The 16,563-nt window shown below is 54.3% G+C and overlaps 1 protein-coding gene across 1 annotated transcript; it reads right to left on the bottom strand.

Annotated features, from left to right (window-relative positions):
• Positions 1-5,367: 5,367 nt before the first annotated feature.
• On the bottom strand, positions 5,368-11,647 carry LHX3 (LIM homeobox 3). The gene is made up of 6 exons (XM_054220194.1): positions 11,578-11,647; positions 8,652-8,823; positions 8,221-8,423; positions 7,870-8,021; positions 7,578-7,749; positions 5,368-5,786 (listed from the first exon to the last, which is right to left on the bottom strand). Exons 1-6 carry the CDS (start codon positions 11,645-11,647, stop codon positions 5,368-5,370), a joined length of 1,188 nt encoding a protein of 395 aa, XP_054076169.1.
• Positions 11,648-16,563: the final 4,916 nt, after the last annotated feature.

The following is a 16,563-nucleotide window of genomic DNA, read 5'->3' as shown; positions in this document are numbered from 1 at the left end:
GCCGTTTGTTAGCTTTCCTCTGTGTTTTCCCTGGGTTCAGAGCAAGAAGCTCAGCGCTTCACACACAGCAAGTCGGTTGGAAGAAGGGGAAGGGACCCAGGTCCCCTCCATTGGGATACTGCTCCCTCGGGAGCATCACTGTCCCAGACCCCCCAAACAGCAGCCAGGGTGTGTTGGCCAGTGCTGGTCCGCTGCTGGTTGCCTGGCCCCGTAGCCCCCGGGCTACACCAAGTCTCCTTTATTTGTTTGTTAGAAATTCCCTGAGTCTTCATTCAAAATGGGAAGAAGACAAAACATCTTGATAGCCAATATGCAGTTTCTGCTTATAAACCAAAAAAAATGATTTAAATAGCATCTTCTGCCAGGGGATCACAGCCTGTGTTTTCTGTAGGCAGTTACACATACCTTCCTAATGCTTCTGTTACACACATACGCATTTATATATATATATATATCTGTATCCTGCAAGATAAATAATATGCAGAAACTGACTGTGTTCTAACATGGAAAAGTTCATTTAAATCCAGAAGCCTTGCATATTTGGCTATTAAATTATTTTTCATCCCCAGATTGCAAAATGCTGAGCACAAAACCAGTCCTTTCTGCATCCTAAATCAATGTTTTTCCCCAGGCTCTGTTCCCTATCCACTACACGGGTGCCAACAAACACGCCTGCACGTGTGGTTTAGTGCAAAATGCGTAGTAGTAAAGATGTCAGAAAGGAAAAAAAAACACAACAATTTAAACACCTTTGCTTTTTTTCTCAGCATATTTTTGCTGGTTTTCTTGTCAGGTCTTAACAAAGTCATTTGCTGCTTTTAAATGTTACTTCAGTGTATAAATCATGCAGGTCTTTGCTTTCCTGCCTTGTTCCCGCAGACCTTGGTGCTTGCAGGGAGAGGCAAGGCGGGACGCGCAGGGCGGTGAGAACACCTTTGCTCGGATGCTCTGACATCTGGGAGAAGCCACCGGAGGGGACCCCGAGGTGACCCAACCCCAGCCACCTGCCCTGCTCCCCGTGGGGGAGGGGTTTCACCTGGCCAACGTCCCCAAAGGGGCACTAATGTCACCAAAGGGGAACTAATGTCCCCAAAGCGGCACTAAGATCCCCAAGCCCTGCACCTTGGGTTTGTCCCCAGGCCAGCCCTAGGACCCCACCAGGGGACACCCCCTTTAGCCACCTCGTTCCCCTGGATGAGGCTGGATAAAGCCCGCGTACCCCATCCCTGCGTGGCTGGGCTGGCACCGGCTGCTCAAGGAGTAGCTGCCGCAGAAGCTGTGCGAGCGGAGCCGGGCGGATTATCCGCCCTCCCAGCACATGGCTCCCGCTGGCCTCCCCGCTCCCAGCCGGGCTCACGGGCGTTTGGTTACTGCGAGCACCGGCAGCAATGGATGGGGTCCCCGACAGAGCTGACACCCCGCGGAAATTCCAGAAAATATTTAAGAGTAAGGTGGTGTCTCTCCCTCCTGGCATGAGGGGTTTGTTCTCACTGGCCTCATACAGGGAATCAGAATGAGAAAAAAACAAGTGATTTCCACTGTTTTCTACAAAATTAATAATTTCCTGTGTCTATAGGGAATGCAAGTTTAGGCACAACTGCTTCTAAAGGATTAATATGCTGTTGAGAAGAAAAGCTTCATACATTAGATTTTCCTCGCTAAGAGCATGAAAACTTTCCTGCCTCCCATGTCACGCACTCGGGCAGATCGGCGGAGGTTGTAAAGCTCACCTGCAAATTGAGCAACGCAAAACCCCGCTTCCTAATTCTGTTTGGGTTTTACAAGCTGTCAGTCAGTCGGGTAGCGTTAGTTTTATTTGCTTCTTTCAAATTGGTTTTCTTTTTAACGGGAAGAAAGCATTTATATTAATGGAATCCCTGCCCTCAGCCCTGAAAGGAGAGGCTGAAATGCAATCCCGGAATTTTATATCAGGACGTTTGGGGAGCTCTTCTCCTTGTTCAGACGAGCAGAAGCACCGGCAGCTTCCAGCCCCTTCTGCCTTTCAGAGCAAAGCACAAAGGCAGAGCGTGAAATTTGCATTTCTTCCTTTCTTAAATTCAGCCATCCGCCGGGAATTCCCAGGGTGAGAGGAACAACAGCGCCCGTTATTTGCTGGGAGGGCAACGACCTAAAAAAGATCTATAACATACGTGTTCAATTACTACAGTATCTAGACAGTGGTTTTATAACAGCATCGGTATCCTAAAATCAACTACATTTCTGTCTTTCTTTTTTTATTTCCTGCTTTTTCAGGAAATAAGTGTCTTTTATAGTCTTTTTTATTTTTTTGTAGGAAAATGTTATTTATCCTTGAACTGCCAAACTGTTTTGATGCAAAACACTTACCCAGATTTGGTGGAGGTGTTTCCAGATCATAGGGCAAGAGAAAAGAAACCACGGAATTCCCAAAAACACAAACTCTCTTTTTCTGTTTGGGTGAAGTTTTGTAATTTGCTTTTAAAAAAATACCATAATTTTCTAATTACTCCATAAGTTTTGTTGTCGTTCTGATATATCTATGGGCTCTCAGCAACAGTTGTCTCTTTATTACTCAATTCTGGAGAGGGAAGAAAAAGCAGCCCCAGGCTCTTGCTGCCGAGCCCAGCTCTGGGCTCAGGCTCCAGAGCTCAGACCCCAGGGAGGTGAATTTCTGCCGTGGCCGCAGGAGACGCAGCTTCACCCATCTGAGAAATCCCCTGGGAGCAGAGACATGAGCGAATTTGCACATACCATCCCCAGGTCCAAGCTGGTGCGGTGCTTTTACACCCAAAGCCCCATGGTGTCAGGCAGTGGGGTTTCTCCCTTCCCTGCCGTAGCTCTTGGACTGGGCGGCCTGAAAAAAAGAGTGGATTTCCCTCTTGAGTGAATATCGCAGCACTAAGGCGGTGTGCACGTACCTGGTTTGCTTTGGGCAGGGCTCTGCTAGCTCACTGAGGGCAGAAACTGGACATTTTTCTTCTCCTCGGGTGCAACGTGTGTGTAACGGGAGGGGGGAAAGCTGTAAAGACTCTTGCATGATGCTGGTGGTTAACAAGGATTTTGCAAATCCAAATCTTTCTGCAAATATTGTCAATACCTGCTCACTTCTGGAGACGTCAGTGTCCCACCCTCGCCGAGCAAAGCGGGGAGCGACGGCCGCGTGTTATGGCAAGCACACGTCCCCCCGCAGCTGCAAAACGGCGAGGGCGATTATAGCAAGAGACCAGGGACAACGTCACCTTGTTCCAGCAGTGGCAATGTATCCTTTAGAAAAGGTAAGGAATAAAAGCCTGGGCTTTCCAGGCATCACTGCCTGACATCTGGTGAGTCCCCGGGGCAGCGGTGCCGTGCCGGGGTGCCGGCAGCCGCCCGGGGACAGCACAGCTCCTCCCGGGGGTCCCCTCGGGGTGCAAAGCTCGGGATGTGTGTGCCGGAGCAGCATCCGCGGGGACGGGGACGGAGGCAGCTGCATCCCCGCTGGTATCAAATTCGCACGCTCCAAAGATGCTTGATACGTGGAAGACCCTGGCGAAAAAATTGCCTGACTTCCCAGGGCAGTGAGAGACTCGAAGCCCGTGTGCTTTAAAAAATATCTCCCATCTGATTCTTAAATCAGAGAATTCAGCGAAGTGCTTCACTCTGCTCCGAGGAGCGGGACACAGGCTGGTATGCGGAGATGCGCCTGTTCACGTGCCTCTCGCGTGTGTACACACACGGGGTGCAAACGTTCCGTCAAGCTTCATTCCTCAGGGTCTTTTCCTTCCCTTTCTGATTTCTCTTTGAAATAGTCCAATATCTGACTTTCTGTTCACACACAGACAATATCAGACTCTGCTCTTTCCTATCGCTTTGTCAGCACAGATTTCTGCTTGAATGCTGAAAAATAACCCCGACCTGTCAAAAATAGCTTGACCGTGATCCAAGCCTGTGCACGCACAGAGCAATGCTGTTTGCATCTCCCAAGGACTGCCAGCCTCTAAAACTGTCGTCTTTTTTTTTGTTTGTTTGTTTCAGCTTATCAAAGCATTTTTACATCAGTGGGTTTGCTCCTGTATTTAAAGGGAAGAGTGTATTTCAGCACTTTGTTGAGCCATGACATCGAGTTTTGAGGGCTTTTCCTTTTATTTTCAGGTATTGCATTTACCTGTATTGATGCTTTAGATGTGAATTTAGCAAAAGACTATTTAAAGTTTAGCTGACAAATTTATTTGTAATCTTGAAGTATTTGATCATCAGAGAGAAAGCGAGAATATAAATAAAAGACACTGGACATTCACATAATCTACAGTTAATTCGATAATTTTTTTACAGAGAACAATATACATAGTGTCTTGCCTTTTTCCTCACAATCAGCTCGCGCTTTATTGGCGGAAACACACAAACGCCGGGAACAGAGAAGTGTCGCCAGGAAAGTGTCCGCTCGCCCCGACACGCTCCCAGCGGTGCCTGCAGAGCGGCTGGAACTAAACCAGCCAAACCCCCCCGCTGAGAGACCCCCCCGAGAAGGTATTTGGCAACAAGACATCAGGGTGATTTTTGAGACAATTTGCAGTAAAACCGTTGCAAAGGAATGTGAAAGAAAAGCATAAAATTCACAACCCAGAGCCGCTAGTGTTCCTGGGTCAAGAAAAAAATCGCCTCTTGACCTCGTGATGAAAGCGTAGTTATTTGGTAATAAATACATCTATTCACCGTTTAATGCTTATATGGAAGAATGAAGCTAGCAATCTACAAATTAAAAAGATGAGAAGCAGAACTAACATACGATTTTCATTTTACAAAGGAAAAGGGTTGTTGATAAATGATTGGCATATTAAAGAGCATTTCATTTTAGAAAAGTTAATGTAAATTCAAAATAAAACAAAACATACCGCATCGGTGCACTTTTTAAAAAATCTGCTGGAAGAACAGAGAAGTTTTCTACCATGGATTTCTGAAGTGATTCACTATTAACATTTCTCCTATAGAAATATAGACATTGTCACACCTTTTACCGTGGATGAGGACTTTATTTTCTCTTAAAAAGGTTTCGGTGTGGATGGGTGATGAAGCAAAGTCCTTGCATTGGAGAATGCACTGACAACAGAAAGCAAAATACCTTATACCAAATCTGTAAAGCACAAGTCTTGGTGTTTAGTAAAGACACGATAATCAGTTTCGCTTGGACGCTCCGTATGTTAATCGCTGCGGGGCGGCTGCTGTTGCCCACCGTCCTCTGCCAACCCGCCGCCGGGTCGCCCTCCGAAAGCTCGGCCGCTCTCTCCGTGTCGCCACGCTTTCCTGCCCCGCTCAGCAGTCACAGTTCATCCCTCCTTTATTTCCAAGAGTAGACGATGTTTACCAGCACCGAGTCCTTTCCCTTCCCACTGCAGGGTAGTGGACCCTGTATCAAAATTGACCGTGGTCAACTTCATCCAGCCAAGAGGCCGGGCTGGCGGGGAAATCCGGGTATCCCCCGCTGCTGCCGGTGGAGAGGTCGGAGCTGGGTCCGTTCCCAGCCAGGACCCTCATGGACTGGGGCACCCCTTGTCCGCTTTGTCCCATGATGCCCAAGCCGTTGTCTGGGTAAACCAAGCTGGAGATTAAAGGCTGGTGGCCTGGCAGTGCTTGCAAGGAAGCTGGTGACTGGGGTATCCCGTAGGGGCTGTTGGATCGCAGGTCGTGGTACTGGTCCTGAGCTGGGATGCCACTGTGGTCCAGAGCAAAGCTCCCGTTGGTCCCAGCCTGTCTCCCCAGAGCAGGGGACGCTTCATTGAGATTGCTGTAAATCCCATTGGAATGGCTCATCTCGGACATAGAGGGCTCATCTGGAAGGGAAATAGACTGGTTTTACTGGGAGAGCAACGGCCACGGCTGGCAGCGGTCACACGGGAACTCCTGCAAGCTCTGGGTATAAACGCATTAGACGGATGGGAGCTGAGCAGCCACGCACTTGCCACTTGTAACTCATTATTCCTGTCCTTGGTGACGGGTCTGCATAGAAGGCCACAGGATTATTATTTTTTTTTGAGTATAAACATCTAATACATTTGGGATTTTAAAAATATGCATTAAAAATACATATTAAAATATAAGATTGTGATTTAAAAATAATCCTATAAAGCAGAATGTGAGTTCAATGTCTTTCCACCTTTTGTTCTGCGTTTCTCTTTGGGTTTGAGGTTTATCCTGAATTTTTCTATCATTTTTAAGAGCTACCTGAACGCTCACAGATGCGAGAAAAACACTCCATTGCTGAGGAAAAAAAAAAAAATTACATCTCAGCAGTATTTGTCTGCTCCGGAACAGGCTAATGAAATGTATTTGTATGACCGAGAAACACTTCTGAAAAATGGGCAATATTTCTTAAGTTACCAGCAAAAATTGTTTGCATTCGTTAGGGGCTTTATGGACAGTGAGAGCTGCTCGGTTGCCTAGGATACAAACCTGTTTGTGGCATCAAGCTATCAATAATTGTTCAACATTTTTTAGTTATTATTTATAGTATATTCATATTTAATGACGCTGATGCACAGTGTGTATAAACAGGCCTGAAAATCAAATGGTTTTTAGGAACACGGGAGAGAAGCTGAGATGCAAAGCGGTGTGTGTATAAACATACATGCATTATAGCCATATGTCTGTGTCAATATGTACACAGAGTTTTGCATTTCAGCTCCTCGCCTGTATTTCTGAAAACAATACACACACACAGAGGCATGTTTGGACACTGCGGCAGCAGGGACCAGGTAACGCCGGCAGAGCCCACCTGGCCCTGGGGCAGCTCTGGGCTGGAGTTGGGGCCGTGCAGAAGGTGCCCCCACACAGCGCCGCAGGCACCAGTCCCCCCTCAGCCAGCACAGGGCCGTATCCTGCCCCTGCAGCAGATGCCCTGGGGTCTGGAGAGTACGGGATGAGGCTATGCAGGACAAGAGTTAGTGGAGGTATGTCCCTGGATTTATCAGCAGAAATCTCCGCTCCAAAAGTGGGACCCTCCGACGCAGAAATCTCCCGACATACAGCAATCTCCCTTGTACTGCACAGTGGAGAGGTAACAGCTGCCACAGAACTGGGAAGGGAGTCCTAACTAGTAACTACGCAACTGAAACCACCCCTAAATAGGATGAAAAAAAAATAATAATTCTACACGCTTTTCCCCATAGAAACGTTCAGTGATTCCAGACTCTGTTTTTTATATTTCTAAGGGTCCCTTGCAAAGACTGCGTACGAGCAGCGGCTCTAACTCCCGCAGCGCCCGCCCGGGGAGCTCTCCCCCTGCTCTCCCTGCAACTTTTGGGACCCGACACAGCCTCCCCGGAGGGAGAGCGGAGTTTCCCCTGCAGTTCCTCAGCCACGGCTGCCCCTCGCTGCCGCGGCTCCTGTTCCTCCCCCCGCAGCCCTGCCAGGACGGGGCAGCCGGGGCCGCACCGCGGTAAATCCCGCAACTCTGCACTTCTCCCGCCTCGGGCACTTGTTTTCACTCATTGTATTATGGTTGAAAAATATTAACGCAGCAGCGAGAGGGTGAAAGCCGCCTAGACACGGGCAGCAGCTTTGCAGGGAGGGCGCCGACCGCACTCGGCAAAGCCCCAGCGGGGGACGGGGCTCTGGGGACCGACCTGTGAAGGAGACCTCGGCATCGCTGTCGGGCCCCTCCTCCTGGATGCTGTCCTTGTCGGACTTGGAGGTCCCCCGGGACCGCTTCATGTTCCTGAAGTACTGACCCCAACGTTGCCTCCCCGCGTCTTTCTTCAGCCTTTTCTCCTTGGCCCTGCGGTTCTGGAACCAGACCTGAAAGCAGGGCACGCCGGGGAGCTCCCTCTCTGCGGGGCCGGCTCCTTCCCCGCCGCCCCCGGCCCCGAGACCCGGGCAGACCCGGCGCAGGGGGGGGCCAGGGCCGCCCCGGCTCACCTGCACCACCCGCATGTCCAGCCCCGTCTCCGATGAAAGCTGCTCCCGGACGTGCCGCGCCGGCTTGGGCGAGTTGTTGTAAGCGTTTTTGAGGGTTTCCAGCTGCTTGGCCGTGATGGTGGTGCGGGGTCTCTTGGCCGTGGACTCAGCCTCTGCCGACACGGTACGAGTTAGGGGTGAAGTTACCCCGGAGCGTCGCCGGGGACGTGCGACCCCCCCTCCTCCCTCCAGCCACCCCCTGACGGCAGATGCTCCCGGCGCCCCTCCCGCCCGCTACATGAGAGTGTCCCCGCGGGCCCCGGACCGCCTCCGTCCTGCCCTTGGGGAGTGGGGTGACGGGGCAAGGGGTACCTCTCTGCTTGGCCGTCTCGTAGTCTGCCTTGCAGACCAGCCTGCTGTCCTCCATGAGGTAGAACTCGTCGCCGGTGGCCAGCTGCCGTTTGCAGACGATGCAGGCGAAGCAGTGCAGGTGGTAAACGAAGTCCTGGGCCCGACGTACCACCTGGGTCGGGGGGATGCCCTGCTGGCAGGCGGCACACTTCGTCCCGAAGCGCCTGAGCGGGGGGGGACAAGCGGCGGCCGCTGAGCGCGGCGGAGGAAGGGAGGGGGCGGCTGCCCGGCACGGCGCTGTCCGCGGTGCTGAACCCTCCCGCCGCGCCGCTCTCCGCGGTGCTGAACCCCACGCGTGCCCGTGCGCGGTGCTGACACCCACCCGCGCTGTCACCCCCACCGTCCCCGGCTTCTCCCGGTCCCCGGCCATCCCCCGTCCTGTCCCCACGCACTTGAAGAAGTCCTCCTTGCAGTAGACGCCGTCCCCGCGGCTGAAGCACTTCTCGGCCAGCTGCGTTTGGCAGTCGGAGCATTTCAGGCACTTGCTGTGCCAGTGCCGGTCCAGGACCTTGAGGATGAACCTGTCCACGATGTGCTGGTTGCAGCCGGCGCACAGCGGGATCTCTGCGGGGAGGCAGCCCCCGTCAGCCCCGCCGCCTCCCGCCGCCGCCCGGGACCGCCCCGGCCCGCCGCCCCCGGGGGTTGCTGCTGCCCGACGGCGGACGCGGGGCTGGCCCGGGGAACGGCCCGAAAAATATCAGTATTCGTTCAAATTCGTTGGCGCGGCGACGTGTGAGCCGCTCCCCGCGCCGCGGAGCGCAGGGAACCGCGGGTCGCGCACGCCGGGAGAAGAGCCCAGGGGCACGGGCGAAAACGAGAAGGGAAGTGAAGGGAACGGAATTAACGGCCGGGCCGAGCCGCCGGCAAAGTTGCAACGCAATTATTTCAGGTTCTTTTTCCTTTTCATACACTTCCAAAAGTCACCTGCAAATAACGGCGGGGTAGCCAGGGAGGGGTCGGGAAAGAAACTGCTAAAAATTATGAGAATTGCACTGAAAATAAAAACGCAGTAGGCTCGTCCCGTCGCCCTGCACATACCGACGGAGATGATAGAAGGATACAGATAACAGAGAAACAGAGATACAAAAATAATCAGATACAATAGAAAACGAAAATGTATAGATATATAGACATAAATATATAGATATCGGTATACAAGTATAGATATAGATAGGTACGTAAAAATGTGGATATAGAGGTACATAAATATAGATATATCGGTATAGATACAGACGGAGCAATACATAGACACGGCTGTATGGATATAGATAGATGCAGACGTAAGAGTATCTATATATAAAGATAACTGTATAGAGATATATAGAGATGTATAGCTGTGGGGTAAGGGTAGAGGTGGAGATGATACCGTTACAGATATAATCATCTCCTCAACAATTCACCGTGTCCAAACAAATAACCCCAATAACGGCAGCGCTAAAGACAGTGGCCCCGGCCCCGGGCTACCCGGGGAAGACCGGGCTCGGGCACCGGCACGGTAACGCGGCACAGCCCAGCACAGCCCCGGGCACGGTAACACGGCACAGCCCCGCAAGGTCCCGGTAAAGCCCGGCCCGGTCCCGGCCCGCGGCTCTTACGCTGCATGGCGACTCGGCGGGCCGCGGTAGCGCCGATCCCTCAGGCGGGCCGCGGGCACTGGCTCATCTTCCGCGGGGCGCGGGCGCAGCCCCCACTGCCCCCAGCCCCGCGCCCGTCGCCGCCCCCCGCCCCGTCGCTGCCGAGGCTGGACCGGGGTGCGGAACAGCCGCGTTCCCCTCCCCGACCTCCCCAAATCACGGCGGCAGTTGCCCCCCCCGCCCCGGCCACTGCCACCCCCGCGGCCCGGGGATTTAATTCGCTAAAGCTGGTTATTTTTAGCTGCCGGCCCTCCCCGCCGGTGCCGGTCTGAAGCGCCGGGCAGGGCACCGCGGCGCACTGTATTTAATCCGCCCCCCCCCCCCGGTACATCCCCTCCCGCCGCCCCTTCCCGGTTGGGCACGGCGGGAGGGTGACGGCTTCGGGGCGCTGATAAACGAAACCCGGGCGAGGCCGCCCCCCGACGGGGCCGGGGCGGGCGGGGGCCCGAGCCGTGGGACGCCGGAGCGGGGGAGGCAGCGCCGGTCGATGCCCCGAGCTCGTTTTGAGCCGCAAACCCCGGTATTTCCCCCCGGCCCGGGCAAAGCACAGCGCGGCTCGGCCCCTCCGGCGGCACGAAACCCCCGCCGGGCCCGGTCCTGCCGCCGCACTGCCCCGGCCCTCCGCCACGGTAAGCCCCGGTGAGCCCCGCTGCTCCCTTCCCGCTGCCTCCCCGGGCCCCGACGGAGCCCGGCCGGGGACCGCGGTGCCACGAACGGGCTTCGCGTCCTGCGGAAAAACGACGTTTTCGCGTCGTTCCTTCTACCGGGGGTTCGCTTTCGGTCCCTCCAATAGCAAAAGCATCTCCTGATTGCCGGGTCAAATGCGCAATTACCGCGGCTGCTGTGACGGCACCGCGGAGAGCCCCAGAGAGACTAAATCGGGCGACAAGCGCCGGGCAGGACCGGGGGCACCGGCCCGACGGCTGGGGGCTGCCGGGCTGCCCGGCAGGTCCCGCTCCCGGTGACACCTCGGCCCCCGCACACCGGCGGGGCCCCCGCCCCGCCTCCTCGTTGTTTCGGTTTTAAGCTCCCGTCGGGCGCGGTCGACGCTGGCGAGAAACGGGACGGGTCCGCACCGGGACCGGACCCACTGCCCCGGACGCGGCTCTGCCGCCCTCGGTGAAAGCCCCGGCGTCCGGGACACGCCAGGGGAGCGCGGCCCCATTCTTCCCGCCCCGACAGTGCTGTCTCGTTCGTTAAACGGGAGGGAAAAAAAAAATTTAGGAATGGAATTAGCGGGAGGTTTTCCAGAGGGGGTAAACGCCGGGTCGGAGACGGGCGGGGTGGCGCAGGGGGTGCCGCCGTCGGGGGGGAGCCGGCGGGCAGAAACTCCCCGTTTTGTTCCTGTCCTCGTTGCGCGGGGAGCGGCGGGACCCCGGGGCAGGAGCCGCCGCTCCGCGGTGCGGGGCAGAGCACCCCGGGATGCGGGGGGCAGCGGGATTGTCTCTGATGTCGGGGACGAGGCAGGAGAGAACGAGAGGGAGTGTGGGGCGGGCGGGATGGTCCGGGATGGATCCTCCGATGCCGTCGGGCCGCCCTCCCTCCCCTGCAGCCAGCCCCGACCGCGGACCCGACGGTATCCCGGGGAGCGCGGAACGGCCGGGCCCGCTCCCATCGGGGCTCCCGGAGCCGCTACCTGTGCTTCCGCGGGGGGACGCGGAAGTTTGCGCGCCGCCCCCCTCACCTGGGCTCCGCGGGAAGGGGCAGAGCTCCGCTGCCTTCTCCGAGCCGGCGCGGACCCGCTCCAGCAACATCGCGGCTTCCGCGGGTGCGCCGGGCGCCGTCCGAGGTGCGCGGGTGGCTGCGGAGGAGTGGCGGAGCGGCGCGGAGGGGAGCGCAGGGAGCGGCGCGGGGGCTGGCCGCCGCCCGGGGCGGAGCGGGGCGGGCCGGGGGCGGCACCGCGCCGTCGGGCCGGGCCGCAGCTGGGCCGCGGTTCACCGCGGGGCTCTTTAGCATCACAAAAGCGGGAGGAGACGGGGAGGGGGGTACTGTCCCCTCCGCGTCCCACTCGTGTCCGGGGTCGCCGCGCCCGACGCGTGGGCTCAAGGCTGCAGTCGCCGCCCTCGGGCGCAAAGCGGCCCCGGGGCCCCCGCAAAGCCCCCGACGGCGGCAAATAGTGGGGGGAGGGAGTCGCCGTCGGGGGCAGCCTCCCCCCGGGACCGGCCGCCCCCCGCCCGCCCCCGCGCCCGGATTTCGTTTGCCCCCGCGGCGGGGGTCTCCCCCGACGCCGCCCGTGGGGAGCTGGAGGGATTCTTCCCCCTCCGGTAATTAGTTAATGAGCGCGGGGAGGTAACGGCTGAGGAGTTGTCTCTGACCCATGGCAATCTGCGCCCTGGGGCTGGCGGAGGTTAATTGCACTAATTGAGGACAGGGCTGGACATGGACTTGCGTGGCCGTGCGTGTGTGAGTGTGCATGTGTGTATTTGGAGGTACAAGCAGGGCGGGGGGTGCGCGCTGGATCACGAGTGTGCACATGGGGCGCAGGGGCGCGCACACGCAGGGCTGCGGGTGTAGCTGCGTGGGTGTGCGTGGGTGTGCGCTCGTTTGTACGGCGTTTGGGTGTGTGGTTGTGTGCGCAAGGGGGTTTGTGCCAGCCTGTGTATCCGTGGGGGTGTGCGAGTAGGGGTGTGCAGGTTTCTGTGTGCATGCGGGTGTGCGTGCCTGTGTCTGTGCCCGGGGGGGCTTCTGCTCCGTTCCGCGGGTGCTTGTGTGTCTGCGTGTGCGGCGGCGTTGGTGTGTGTGCACGTGTCTGTGTGCTTGTCCATGGCTGTGCCGGGGGGGGCAGCCCCGTGCGTGTGTGCATCGCTTGCCCCAGGCAGCCGGAGCTGATAATTGTGGTTGTTACTGTGAGCCTGTTAATCCCCCGAATCCCTTTACCTCCTGCTCGCAGGGGATTACAAATTAATAAAAGCAGCTTAGGGGCGGGAGCCTCCAAACACACATATGTTCCTGCCGGACGGCAGCACGGGGACTTTCGCCCGCCCGTGGGGGCAGCCGGGGAGCGGGTCCAGCGCCGACCCCTCAAGCCCCGCGACCTGGCGGCACCCGCTTTGTCCCCGCAGCAACTACTGAGCACCCCTGGGTGCCAGGCTGCCTTACTGCCCCCTCCGGATCCTGCTCAGCGCAGGGCTGCAGGGGCCGACGGCTGGGTCAGGACTGCCCCCTCTGATGGTTCACCGGGGGACGGGTCCCAGCCTGGGGACAGCTCAGACCGGTACGGCTGGAAAAGAATGCAGGGAGATATTTTGGGAACCAGGATCTGGGGTCCCCCAACTAAAGTACCTAGAAATGTCAGGCTGGAGTTCGGCTGGGGTATGGGGACAGCACGGGTGAAGCATCATCCGTACCGTGCTGCAGAAACACTGGGTACCGCGGCGAGTCCTGCTGTGTACCACCAGCACGGGCTGCACTTGGACGCCTCGACCCTCCCCAGGGCCATGAACAGCTTCTGGGGAGGCAAGTGACGACCCACATAGACTCTTTTAAGCTCAGTTTTATAAGTGGATTTTTAGTCTGATCCTCTAAGGAAGCAGTTTAAGAAAGTGTGTCTGTGTGGCTGTTCCCTGGTGCACGGGGCAGGGTGGTGGCAGTTGTGGCTCTGCAGGACGGAGGGCAGTGGCCAATGTCCCGCTCTGGACCATCAATGGCACATGCCAGCCCTGCGCAGCCTCATGTTTTCAGCCCCACAGGTCACTCGCACTGTGGCACCATCTCAGCAGGTTTCCACAAAAGCCCCTTTGGCTGATCTCTGCATGCTCTCACACCCTCCTGCTCACCATGTAGCAGCATCAGACCCCGCACCTCTTTAAAACAAGACAGCAGATGTATTACCCTTGGGTGGCAAGGACAGGGCACTCTTCCCCTGCCCCAGCAGGGCCAATGTCTGCGTTTGCCCTCAAGACATTTAGGCGATGAGCCCCTTCTTCAGGTCCCCCTTCAGGGGAACATCACTGTTTTCCAGGCAAGGTCACAGGCCAGCAAGGAAACGCAGGTTTCCCCAGAGAAGTAGGTTGCGGTGCCAGAGTTCAAAGAATGTTATCTATGAGTTTAGAAATCTTATTGATTTCTAAAAATATCTTGGAGTACTTCTGCATGTAGATAAGTGAGTATTTTTAACACATCCCCCACCCCACCTCCTCAGTGGCACCGCAGACGCCAGCAGAAGGTGCAGAAAGATTCAGAAGCAGCCAGTGGAGGTTTGCACCATTTGTGTACGGGTGTACATATATGGCTAATGTGCAAATAATTGGTCAGAAACCCACAGTTTTTCCATCGCTCCTGCAAACAGTCACTCACATTTGATAAAGTTACGGGGTAACAGTGACAGAAACGGAGTAAAATTTACCTGTTCCTGGTACTTTTCAAAATTAAGTACCTACATAAAATGACCAATATGGTTTGAAATGGACATGTATAAATGCTATCCTTTCACTGCCATTTACCTAAAAAGAACTTGAAAATATAGGTAAAAAGCGAAAATGCACCACTTTGCCCAAATGTTTGCGATTTATTTTAAACAAGCATATTAGTTTACAGTTTGGTACAAAACGGTCACTTTTCCTTCCTAGAGAGGTAGGAGACTGAGTAAACAAACAAACCAACCAAACCAGAATAGACTTGAAAATGTCAAGTTATTGAATAAAAATAAATAAAACATCTTAATTACTGAACTGTTATATTCACTGTTTTCAACACCCGGGACCTCTCCCTAAGCTGGTAGTTCCCACCCAGTTCTGAGCAGGAACAGCAGGACGGATACACCGCTGGAAATTAAAAATTGAGAGTTCTCAGGAATAATATCATTAGGTTTCTTTAGCACTTGCAGCTTTTCTTTCTCTTCTGGTACGTTCCACAGTACTCATTTTTATTGTCTATGCAGGTTTAATGTTTCCTCTTTAAAAACATCTGAAGAGCAAAGGCGGCTCCATGAATTACAAAGGGCCAAGAAATCCTTCTCGGAAACGACTGGTGGCAGCACAGTACGATCCACAGATGAAAGCGGCATTGCAGAAACTTCCGCGGTACAACACAATACACAAATAAAACTTCCAGGACTGAGGAGACAGCGCTTTGAGGCAATTTTTAAAAAGGAAACACTTTGTTTGTAACTCACCCGCCGATAACGCGCCACGGCAGAGCAGCATCGCGCATTCCCCAGCAGACGTAACGTGTCTTCACAGTCAGAGTACAAAAAAGGATGGAATTTGCCATTATAAAAACAGCAAGTAAGAACAAGTAAACCGAGATTTACACAGCGGAATCCAAAGTCAAGAAAACTTTTCCAGACGCAGTCACTACTAGCAGTCAAAGGGAAAGTCTTGGCCAGTGAACTGGTGACAGAGTTAGTGCACCAACACGAATAACCAACATCCCAATTTCATGTTTTTACACTCTTAGGAAACAAAAGATCACCACTGGATGTTTGAGCATCGGTTCGTTTTGTCATGTTTCCAGCAGGGTCACAGCAACATGAAACTTAATGGTGTGAAACAAAAAAACCCCAAACTTTACTCCAAACCTGCATTTGCTGCTGTTTTAACGGCAAAATCACCTCTACAAACCTTCAAAGCCTTTTGTTTTCCTCTGCAGATGAAAATAAGCAGAATGAGTCAAAGGTAACCAGCTCGGGCCTGTGTATTTGGTGGAGTTGTGAACACCAGCAGTAACAACCGATTTTTCAACTTCTGAACGTGCAACGACACTGGCAGCAGCACGTTCCGCAGTCCCACAGGAACTGGGCACGTTTGCCAGATCCAATACTTGCTATCCTGCGGTTTTGGTTTTGTGGTGTGGGGTATTTGTTGGGGTTTTTTTTTTGAGAAGCTAAGTGTCCTTGCTTGTTGGCTAATACCAACATCTCCCCAGATTAGGTCACTTAAAAATTGGCCAGTTTTCAAAACTAAATTTGGAAACTCTGGGCTTTCCTGTTAACGAGCCTCCTCCTGGCCCCTCTTGCTGGATTCCAGCACAAAGCGAGAGGCACCAACCAGCCAGCCCGGACCACGCTCCACGGCTGGTTCACTACCAATCTAGCTGCTGACGAGTCATCTTAACATTCAAGCCCAGGTGCTGTAAAGATAATTATAGGGACTCTTAGAAATTCCTAAAGAAAAAAGACCCATGATCGCTCCCTGTGCTAGAACTTTTGAACAGTGAGAGCCCTTAAAAAGCACCAGCTGACTTAATGTCAAAATTGAAGAGATTTTTTGTTAGAGCGCAGGCAGCAGCAGTTGCCCACAGGGGCTCCTGGCTCGGCAGATCCGTGCGTGGCAGCAGGCAGGAGCCGGTCCCAGCCTCCCGGAGAGGGAGCACAGAGTCAAGTTTCTCACATTGGAGCAAGAGCCACAGGGTGCATACAATAAACAGTGACGATGGCTTAAGAAAACCCCAGATAACGCACCTCTATGCACATCAGTGCCCCGTGAATGGAGATTTTTTCCCTCTGACATATGTTTACAATAACTACGGCAGGTTATTACTTTATGTGTATGTTATTTTGATAAACTCAAGGAACAAGGGACAGTAAATCTTTGAAGCTCAATTTTGTTATTCCAATTGGAAGCTGGAAAGTCGTGTCAGAAATGTTTAGGTTTGTGAACAAACAAGATTTGATTAAGGAAAAATATCCCCGTTGAGTTTTTGTGCTTTTAGACCACTCTTGTTGTCAGGC

The sequence above is a fragment of the Rissa tridactyla genome, chromosome 14 (genome assembly GCF_028500815.1).
Source record: "Rissa tridactyla isolate bRisTri1 chromosome 14, bRisTri1.patW.cur.20221130, whole genome shotgun sequence".
Lineage (NCBI taxonomy): Eukaryota > Metazoa > Chordata > Aves > Charadriiformes > Laridae > Rissa > Rissa tridactyla.
The sequence above is the reverse complement of the archived record's forward strand: the minus strand, read 5'-3'. Positions and strand labels throughout refer to the sequence as shown.